General features: G+C 50.5%; 1 protein-coding gene across 2 annotated transcripts in view; it reads right to left on the reverse strand.

Moving 5' to 3' along the window:
- USH1C (USH1 protein network component harmonin) overlaps positions 1-10,929 on the reverse strand; it is a 52,648-nt gene extending 41,719 nt beyond the window's left edge. Inside the window, exons 1-2 of one of the 2 annotated variants that reach the window (XM_007458783.1) lie at positions 10,845-10,911; positions 591-658 (exon numbers count right to left, since the gene is read on the reverse strand). In XM_007458783.1, the coding sequence (XP_007458845.1) occupies positions 591-658; positions 10,845-10,880 (104 nt within the window). In that variant the 5' untranslated portion in view covers positions 10,881-10,911. Of the gene's footprint in view, positions 1-590; positions 659-10,844 lie in introns of both variants that reach the window. The other variant, XM_007458782.1, reaches the window with a different exon arrangement.
- Positions 10,930-11,009: the final 80 nt, after the last annotated feature.

The following is an 11,009-nucleotide window of genomic DNA, read 5'->3' on the forward strand; positions in this document are numbered from 1 at the left end:
TTCCTGCTTTTACCTCTACTCAGCAGTTATTTTACTGGAACTTGTATTAGAGTTCCTTGTGTTGCTAGTGTCTGTCCATCTCCCCCAACTAAGCCACAAGTTAGTTGAGGAAAGGAAGTAGATATTCATTTCCACATTCTGCATGGTGCCCGGCCAGTGGCAGGAGCTTATAAACGTTGCTGAATGAATCAAAAAGCGGGTGAGCGATAACAGACATCTGAGGCAGGCACTGGGACCAGCTGGCATTTCCTGTCCTATCCTAGCAATCACACTCTGTTGAACCTATCTGGCTACCTGACAGCCTCCCCCAACAGATTGTAAGCAACTAGATGGCAGCAACCAGTCTGTCTTGCTTATACGTGTATCCCTATCCCCTAGCACAGGGCCATACACAGTGTATTTGTGCAAATATTTGCTGAGACAAGTGAGTGGCGTGTCTATTTGATTCCCAGGAACACCGAGCATCAGCCTCCCTGAGCCCCCCAGGATAAGAGGGGGAGGTCCTCCTGTCTCAGAACAATCCATCCCAGGTTTCCCTGAAGACAGAGGTACCCGGGGTGGCCCACAGGAGCTGGACCCAGTACACTTACTGGTGGTACATCCGCAACACATCGTAGAGATAGTCCTTTTCTGCATCATTTTCAATCAGAAAATCCACCTGGAAAACCCAAAGGCAGAATTACAACTCCAGGCCCAGCACCCCGATAGCAGATCCCAGGGAAGGGGAGGCCCCTGCTGGGGGACCTCCTCCACATCTCTTCAGGGTTGTGAGAAGAGGAAGGAAGCCAGAACCAGGGTGGGCCCCTGACTCCAACACATCAGACTGTGCAGACCACCCCGATGTGGCCCCAGGAGTACCTCTAAGCATCCGATGTGGTCAGGCTGAGCCTCGTCCCCAGGTGGAGTGATGCGAGTGCACACAGGGATGCACACGAATATCATACATGTGAACCCCCATGTGACAGCAATGCACCCCCATGGCAGCCGTGCTGCCGATCACCTCCATGGCTATGTCACCTGTGTCCAGTGTGGCAACACCAATGTCAGCTCCCCGCTCTGGATGAAGCCCACTGGCTTACCTGACGATTGCTGTAGTGCCAGATAACTGCTTTCAGAAAGGATTTCGGCCACTCGCTCATACAGCACATCCCACCGACCGGGAGCACCCTACCACTGAATTCTTCCTTGTCCAGTCCTGGCCTAAGCTGGGTCTGCCCTGACTTCCGGTCACTCCTTCCCCTTCCCAGGCCCCTGTATGCCTCCCCCGCCACCCCAAGGGGAGAATCGGGTTACATTATTTCAACTTCACTGACGTCAATGGCTGGGAGTCCAAGGTCAGGGTCAAGAGCTGTTTCATTAACACCTCAATCCCTGGGGGCCAGGAGCCCCAGATTCCACTCCCTGGGACAGCTCAGTGTGAATCTCTGTGCACTACATCCTTAGCTCTCTCTTCAGCCCAGGACTGAATAAGAGGGCAGGGTGGAGGCTCGAGGGGTCTTTGGGTCCCTCCCTCCTCCAGCCTCCAGGCCCAACAGCATGGTCCAGGGCCTCAGCCCACAGAGGGAGAAGCTGCTGCTGGAAGCTGAAGCTCCCACTTGATTGGTCCTCAGAGGAGGGCCAGGGCATCTTTGCCTTTTTCTATGGGTATCTTAAGGACTCTGGAAGGTTGGGGGAAATCTGTCTGTCCCAACACAGAGAGGACGTACTGGGCCCAGCCCTTGGGATTTCTGGGCTGAACAGGAGGGGTACAGAATACAGATTTCTTGTCTCCACCTAGCTGTACCCCCGTCCCTCTAGAATTAGGCTGAGCATTTCATTAAAGATGAGAATAACCTAGGAGGCTGGCCCTGCACTCACTGACTCACAGTTGGGCTTCAGCAGCTACAGAAGTTTATATCCCACCTGCTCCAAGAAGGGTACTGCTGCTTTCTCTTACTTCACTGCCCCTCTCCTCCAGGCCAGGGGCTCCCAGCTAGCCAGAAGATGGGGGACAGAAGCATCAGCTACAGCGGGTGGTACTGAATCTTAGGTGGTAGCCCGGGCTTTTACACACACCACAGAAATGGGTACCTCCAAAAGCTCATCTCTATGAGGGCCCAGCCTGGACTCTCTCTCCCTGCTCTGCCTGGGCCTGCAAGAGAGGGGTGGGGAACAGCGTCAAGATAGGCCTGGGCTGCCCACATGCGGCTGTGGAAGAGGAGTCTGAGCAGAGAAAAATTCTGAATTTCCCTAGGATCAGGGGCCAGAAATATTTAAATAAATTGGATCATATCACTTGAGTACTTAAAAGTTTCTCATTGTACTCAAAACAAAATTCAAATCCAAATTCTTGACCTTAACTTATCAAAGCCCAACTTCAGCTCCTGACTGGCTGCATGGACCTCCCTTCAGTGCTTGCCACGGGCCACACTCGCTCTAGCCTCAGGGCCATTGCACGTGCTGTTCTCTCTGCCTGGACTGCTTCCCCTCTTCCCTGCATGGCTGGCCTCCTCCCCAGGGAGGTCTCCCTGCTCACCTACCTAAACAGAACAGCTCTCCCACACCCCAGAGACACTTCAATTCCTTCACTGTAACAGTCACAGTTTGTAATTAAAGGCTTGCTTTTTTGTGAATTGGTCTGTTTCCTTCATCAGACAGAAAACCCCATGAGGGAAAGATGAGGTCTGTTTGTTCCAAATCTGTTGTGACTAATGCATAGTAAGTGATCAATAAATAAGCATCAAATGGATTTGTCCATCCCCCTGCCTCCTGGTACATCCACAATCAGATGGGAGAAAGGGAATCATTGGAACAGAAGGGGAAGGGAAATAATATTTGCATCATGGGATGGCACCAGGAGCTTTTCTGGGCTTTATTCCATTTGTTTATCTCACCAGCCCTACAAGGCTGATGTTCTCACACCATTTTGCAGATGAGGAAACTGAAGACCAGAGAGGTTAAGCCATCTCACTCAAGGTCCCACAGCTAATAAGAGACAGAGCTAAGATTTGAACCTTGGTCTATCTGATTCCAAAGCCTATGCTCTTCCTGCTGGCACCTTTGCGTGGGTGAGTCAGGCCTTCCACAGGAAAAAATTCCAGGGCCTCTTTAGGTCAAAATTTCAAATGCTTTGCTCTCAAGAGGATCTCCCTTATCTCTAATCCCCACCACTCTCCTCTGTACTATTAAGAAGACCCTTTGGGTTTGGTTCATAACAAGAAAGAAAGCACAACATCTTTTGGATGTCTCTTGGAACCGCAGATGTTATGTTCTCTAAGGAAGCATAAAAATCCCATCTGCTCTGATTGCAGTGAGGAGAGCCCAACCAAAGGGCTTCTAGCTCAATTCCAGCCATGGGTGGTGACATAAGACAAAGTAGAGGAGAGGGAAATCTCTTATTCACTGAGGACTTAAGACTGAAGCTCTCTCCCACCCCTCCTTGCAGAAATGCCTCCTGCTGCATCATTAAACGTAACAAGTGAGGCACTGTTCCCGGTAGACAGCATTTAGGCACTGGGTGGAGAGTGGGAATGGAAGACAAAGGCAATTTCCCATGTTAGAGTCTAGGGTTCTGCTTTTCTGCCCTCCTGGGCCAAGCATAGAACGCCTGGAGATGCTCTTTGTGGAAAGAGCCTATTCCCAGGGGTCCCAAGTTCCTGGTCCTTGTGGGCAGCCCTCCATTGCTGACCACTGCATCCAGAGGCCCCACTGAGAAACCACATCCTAGCAGTCTCCTTCTGAGGCAGCCCACAAAGTTCAGCTCCTTAGCCTGATGACCATCCACTCTCACCGCTTAGGTCACTCCAATCCTGGCCTTCAGTCCTGCCCTTACCTGCTCCTCCAGGGTCATCTCCTTGGGGATCTCCATCATTCCCCAAGTGGGACTCAGGCTGCAGCTGAACAGACCCTTCCCCCAACATATTGGAACCTTCCCATCCTCACTCAGAATGTTTCATCGACCCCCAGAAATTCAACTCGTCCATTTAAAATATTATCCACATACCATTGTATCTGGGAAAACATACCCGGTTGATGTAGAATGCTCTTTAAGTACAAATGTAAGTGATAAATCAAAATGGTGGTACTCTGGTGACCCTGACCATTCTCCACAGGTGAATGTCTCCAGAGAGACTCAGGGATAATAGCACTGCTTTGTTCTCTGACCACACCAGAGTGAAAACACACAGTCACAACTCAGCCTCTGGGCTTTAAAAGGAACCGAGAAAGACAACTGAGAAGCATGGAACTTTCTCTAGAAGCCCAAACATGCAGTAACCTCACCACTGTAATTCAAATTTCACTTTTTAAATATTTTAAAAATGTTTATGGTATCCCCTCCTCCTGGAATCTGGGTTCAAGCAAACTCCACAGGGGAGTCTGCCCAGCACCAGTCCAAGGATCAGCTTCAGTGAACCCTGCCCTTGGGCCCTTTGTACCATTCTCCTGAAACCTTGAGCTCAGGTACCTGTAACCCACCTGGCACAAAGTAGGTCTTCAACAGCACCGTGCCATGCACACAGGTGCACAGTGCTCAGTGTGTCTGCTGAACGACGAATGAACTCCTTTTGCCTTAGACTAGAGCCTTCCTTCCTTCTCCGCCCAGTCCAGTCACCTTCCCATGGCTCCTTAGTACACAGCCTCCTGGATCTGTCTCCTCTCAGCTCAGTTCCCACTGCTCACAAAGAGTAGGTCCCAGACCCAAGCAAGAGGGATTGCCCTCCCTCCTCCCACCTGACCCCTGCCTTCATTTAAGTGGAGTCCAAGCCCCCTCTTCTAGAGTCTTTTCTGACCGTGCCCAGCCCAGAGCCTCCTCACGGGCCTCCCAGCCCGAAGCCCTTCTTGCCCGGCTCCCTCATTCAGTACAGACTCTGCTTACAGACTGGCCACCATGTCTGAAGAACTTTACTTGCATTATCTTTTAACCTCCCAACAACCCTCTAAGTGGATGGATATTATTATCCCCATTAGACAGATGAGGAAATCGAGGCTCAGAGAAGTGGGAGAGATGAGATGCCTGCTGGCTCCAAAACCCCTGCTTGTTTTCTAACTCCCACATGATATCCACTTACCAGATAGAACTTTCTTGTTTGCATTTGTCCAATACACATTTACTGAGCACCTACTGTGTGCAAGACCATGTCTTCTTTCTACAGCTAGATTTAGAAAGCTTTTCCTTTTCTTGGATCCCCCTTGATGATGGGCACAGAAGCCCTAATGAGGCCACCATCTACAAAAAACTGTGTGGGGGTCTCTTTATCACATCAATCCCCCATTCCCACCCAACTTGTGTCTGGTCCCCTCCATCCAGCATGGGCATTCTCTGAAAGATGCTCAGCTGGCTCAGTGTTATTGGCCTGCATGTTGTGGGGGGGAGGTGCATCTCCCCCCTCATAAGGTTCAGGCCCCGTGTCTGGGGCAGTGGAGGCAAATTCTGGCTTTGGCCTTGAGCCCTCTCCAGCCTCATCTCCCTGCCTTCCTGCATATGGACTGGCCTTTCAGAACAGCCGCACAGCGGAAGCACACAACCTTCAGCTTATGCAAATTCAACTCCATGCATGCACCCAGCCAAAGATGGAGAAAGAGAGCAAGAAGCAAGTTAAATAATGCATGTTGTTCCGCTGGGTGACATTTGCCCTCCTGGGGCTGTGGTGGGGATTAAATGAATGAATGTATATAAAGTACTTAGGACAGTGCCCAGGGCTCCAAAATTTCAAGGGCTTTAAAATGTGTGCTGGATCTCTTCCTTTTTGCCTCCAGACCCACAACCCAGCCTCCTCCACCCAGTTTTATGTCCCAGGAAGCTTTGCATGGGCCCCCTGCCCTCTGCTTCCTGCTGTGTTCAGCCAGGGTGGGGTGAGAGGGCCTGGGGAGAAAGGGAGTGGGGTTCTGATTCCCCGGCTCCCTCCATGCTGGACCGCCACGAGGCAGGTGCCCCCAGCTGAGGCTGCAGCGTCTGACTGGGCGTCTCTCTTGCAGCCATGCTCTCCCTTGCTCTGGAACCCCCTTCCGTTGCCCCTTCAGGAGCCCCTGGCCTCCAGCTGCTGCTCCTCCCAGGCTGTGTTACCAAGCCTTGTCACCTCAGCCATCCCTGCCCTTCCCCTTATGCAGCCCCTTCATAAAACTCTTCAGTTTCCAATTTGGATGAGCCACCTGCTTCCTGCTGCGACCATGGCTGGTGTGAAACCTTAGCTATTAGTACTGGTGATACCAGCAGTCCTTCTCTGGAGCTTTTCCTCCACCTGCAAGTCTCCTCAAATACCAGCTCTCCTTAGTCAAGCCTTTCCTCAGGCTCCCCCACAAAGCCTGCCCTGTCATTCTCTGTGCACAGGATGGCACTTGTCCCCACCTCTGCCACGGGACTTACCAAGCTGTGTTGGACTTTCCTTCTTCACCTGACTGTCTCTCACTAATCTGTATCTGGTCCCGACACAGGCCTAGGGGAAGGTGGGGAGTGAGGCCACAAGTCCCTTCCCCATCTGAGTTTGCACATCTCTGTGCTTCAGTTTCCTCATCTGTAAAATGGGGATAAAAGTATCTCATAGGACTTCATCATTCTATGAGAGATTAAAATTTGTTTTTTTTAATTATTCATTGAGTTAATAGTTGTTAAATACTTAGAACAGTGCCTGGAAAGTAGCAAGTTCTAAGTGTTTGTTAATTAAACTAAGTAAGAATAAATGAATACAAATTCCACGTTCTCAGCAGCTGGCAGAGAGTGGACCCTCCATAAATGTTGCTGGGATGAATGGATCTAGCTCTACTTCTGCCCAGGCCTTCACACTGTGCATCCCAGATAGTACTGGATTTATCTGACCCATGTTTTATTGTCCTTCATCTTTTCAAGAGACTTGTGTCATGCTACCTAGTTGGTAGCATCTGACCCAGGGCTGGGCACAGCCAATCACTCCCTCCTTCTGCTGGTTCTCCTGCCTTCCTTGCTGTTTCTTCTCCTCTTCCTCTCCTCTACAGATTGGGGTGCTCCGGGCTCTGTTCTGGGTCTTCCTTCCATCTGCACTGTGTCCCTAAGTGACCTCATCAGTCTCTGGGGTTTAAATACCATCTATTCCCCGAGGATTCACTGAGGCTTATCCTAGCACAGACCTCTCCCCTGATTTTCACACTCCTAACAGCTACTGGCCTTCTTTATATATATATATATATATATATATATATATATTATATATATATATATATATAATATATATATAATATATAATATATATAATATATATATTATATATATATATAAATATATATATATATATTTAAACATCTTTATTGGAGTATAATTGCTTTACAATGGTATGTTAGTTTCTCCACACCCACAGCCTCCTAAGTGAGGGTCCCTTTTCTACCCTTGGCCCTCTCAGTCTGTTCTCTACCAGCAGTCAGAGCAACTCTTTTAAAATGTAATTCAGTCATGTCACTCCCCAGCTGGCTTCTCTCACTTAGAACAAACCCCAAAATCCTGAGTATGGCCTATCAGGACTCCACCACCCCTCGGATCCACCCCCTACCACTCTTCATTCCATAATTCTTCTCGGAAACACCATCCTACTTGCTGTTCCTAAAGAAGGCAAGCAAATGCTTGCCTCAGGGCCTTTGTACTTGCTGTTCCCTCTTCCTGGAATGCTCTTCTACATATATCCCCATGGCTCCTTCCCTCATTTCTTTTATGTCTTTGCTCAAATATCACTTCTTCAGAGAGGTTTTCCTGACTATCCTATATCCTCTCGTCACTCTTTGTCCCCTCACCCCAGTTTATTTTTTTCATAGCATTCATTACTACTTGGCATTATATGATACTTCCATATATGATACTTTGGTTTACTTGTTAACTGTCTGTCTTCCCCACTAGAAAGTGCTCTCTAAGAGGGCAGAGACTTTGTTTTGTTATTCAATGGTTAGAGTACTGCCCAGCATATATTAGTAGCTCAGTCAATATTTATTGCATGCATGAATGAATGACTGATTAGCAAATCCCTAGAATGTAGAGGCTCTTTCTGACCTTCTTATTTATCCTCCCAACCTCTTCTGCCAGATTCCTAGCTTTGGGCAGGGTACAGTATAGATGCCCATAAATGCATGATTGCTGAACAGTCAATAAATACTTTTGAGCAAATGAGTTACCAAGTTCCTGCAACATGCAGATGCAGTGAGCACAGGGGCAACCCTCTTTTGAACAGCTGGTTCTCAAAAAAAAAAGAAAAGAAAAGCTGGTTCTCTGGGGTAGAAGTCTTAGTCTCTGTTGCCCGCTCCCTTCACCTTGGTATCCTGACTCCAAGGCTGTGACCGGGAAGGACATGCAAGTACTGCTGGTCTGCTGGTGGCCTTGGGGAAACTGCACAAGCCCAACAGTCCCTGCTCAATGGCCTGGAGACTGTTGGCTCATCCAACAGGATGCCCTGCAGGTATCAGCTGGGAACAGTGTGGTCATTTACCAAATGGTTACCAAATGACCAGAGCAGCCAGTGTTTGAATTCCTATTTAATCCTAACTGTCCTGTGGGGTAAGCACTATGAACCTCATCGCAAAGTTAAGGAAACTAAAGCTCAGCGAGATTAAGTCGCTTGCCCAAGGTCTCACTGGCAGTGAGTGACAGGATTGAGATTTGACCCCAGTTCTACCTAACTCCAGACTATAGACAACAGTGGACATTTGTTGAGGCTTCACTAAGTAAAAGGGTCTATTTAAGCTTCCTACACATGTGTAGATCTCATCTGGTACTCACAATGAACTTACTAGTTAAATATTATTGTTATCCCTATTTAACAAATTGGAGAACTGAGGCACAGAGAGGTTAATAACTTGCTCCAGGGCACACAGCACTTTCCATGACAACACACTACCTTTAAAATGTTACCTCCAATGACTAAGAATTTATTTAGGTTACAAACCATTCCCAAGGGGTAAATTTGCTCTGAAACGCTAAGGAAGGGACATCTTAGAAAGCAATAAAGAGGCAAGGTCTCTCCACAGTTCCTAGATGATCTCCACCCTGGGAGGGGAAGGTTGCTGCTGCCTCCACCCTGGGAGGGGAAGGTTGCTGCTGCCTCCGAAGCAACAGGGCACAAAGTCCAGCCCAGGCCTTGCCCAGCATGCCCTGCCTGCTCACACAGGGGCATTAATAGGTAATGACTTTCGTGATGCGGAAGAGCAGGGCAGTGGAAACACAGAGGCTTGAGGCCCTTTGGAGCCCATGGGGCCTGTAGAAAAGGAAGAGGGGCTAACCCAGGGGCTGAGTCAGACACCAGGGACTCCAGATATAATTCTCTCAAAGAGGCAGAGAAAAGTACCCCATGAGGAGAAGACAAAAGAGGACCCGACATTATTTTCAGCCCAGGGTCAGGAAACTGAAATTCAAGCCTGAGTCATCTTGGGGTGGGGGACGGGCAGTTGTGCTCTTTCAACGTGGGTTGCCTGAAATCTACACTCACCAAACGGCCTCAGCGGCTGAAATTTCTCCCCTCAAGTCCCTTTGCAACAGGATGCACTGGTGAACACTGTCTCACACTCCCCTTGCTATCTGCCAGCCCCCAAACTCCTGCTTGAACTTCTGGTTATCTCTCACCCTTGGGATCCCAAGCCCTCATTTTCAGAAGACTTCCACCAGTATGAGCTGCTCTCTCTGTCCCCCCACCAAACCTTGATTCCAACACTCAGCACCCAGTTGTGGGTAGTTATTAGTGTAGGGTCTGCCTCCCACCCACATGACCAGCAATTTGAGGGCACAGACTGGGTCTGGCACAGAGCGGGTGCTCAAAACATGTTTATTAAATGGACAACTGACCGTCAGCCCCTAGCCCCAAGCCCCTGGCTTTTAGCCCCTGTGGCCTCCACACTGGCTGGCTCCTTGGGCTCCCCTGGGCCTCTGTGTGGCGAGAGAGGGGCTAAGCATCCTGACCTTGCCTACCTGACCTCTGCCCCCTCAGGCCTGGGAGGGGGGTTGGCTTGGTCTAAAGACACTGCCCCTCTGGACAGGCCTCAAGGTACTGTCATCCGTCCCTCAGGCAGGGCCTGTGGGTAGCTCCAGACACCCCTGCCTTTATCCTTGGGCTCTGAGGCATCCTCAGGCCTGGTGGGGTGGTCCACTGGTTCCCTTCAAATGGTCCTCTTTGACCTCAGGGCCTCAGTGACTCCTGCACAGCTCTGGAAACAGTTCTGGAAAGCCTGGGTGAAATCCAGTAGCTTTCCGTGATGGTCTCTGAGGATCCTGGGCCACCAATGAGGCCCCTCACTGGGACACACCAGGGGAGAGCCCGAAGGCTCTGGCTGACTGCCTGAGCCTCCTCCCTTCCTCCCACTGCCCCCTGGCCAGCCCCAGGTCCTCAGCTACTTCTCAGGCCGCCAGAAATGCCCTTAAGTGGGAAGGGGGCTGCCTGGAGTGCTTCGAACTGGAATTTTGAGGTCAAAAGACAGAAGGAAGCATCCACTTCCCCTCTCTACAGTCCTCACCTCTCAGACACTACCCCAAACCCTCTCCACACGTTCCAACAGCCCAGAGCTGGAAGCACCGGGAGGGAGGGGGTTTGCCCACTATGGGCTATCTCAGAGAAATATCCTGTCTCAGACCAAGACTGGAAGGAATTCTAACCCCAGGGAAATCCCAAACCTGGAGCGCAGAAAGAGAAAGGACACTTTAAGGAGATCAGTTTAGTGGTTCCTATACCTGGAGTCCCAGTGCACCTCCCTCATTTTACTGGGGATCCCTGCTGGCAACCAAACGACCCTCGGGGTCCCAGCCCACCCAAAGCCCCAGGCCCTGCTGGGAAAGCGAGGGGTGGTGCCGAGGGTGTCCACTTCCCACCCACTCCGCCCCGGACTCCGGGGTCCGGGGCGCTTGAGGGGCCCCTAGCAGCTCTGACCTTGTGCCGGAATTCTCGGGCCACCTTCCGGTCCATGGCTGAGCCAGATCGAACCGCTTGCTACACAACTAGCTCCTTCGGGTGCGGGGTGCTTGGTTGCCCCGAGCCGGCAGAGGCGGCGACCCTGACAGGCGGGGCCAGGGAGGGAGGGGGCGTGGCCTGGGA

The sequence above is a fragment of the Lipotes vexillifer genome, unplaced genomic scaffold, assembly GCF_000442215.2.
Source record: "Lipotes vexillifer unplaced genomic scaffold, Lipotes_vexillifer_v1.1 scaffold892, whole genome shotgun sequence".
Taxonomy (NCBI): domain Eukaryota; kingdom Metazoa; phylum Chordata; class Mammalia; order Artiodactyla; family Lipotidae; genus Lipotes; species Lipotes vexillifer.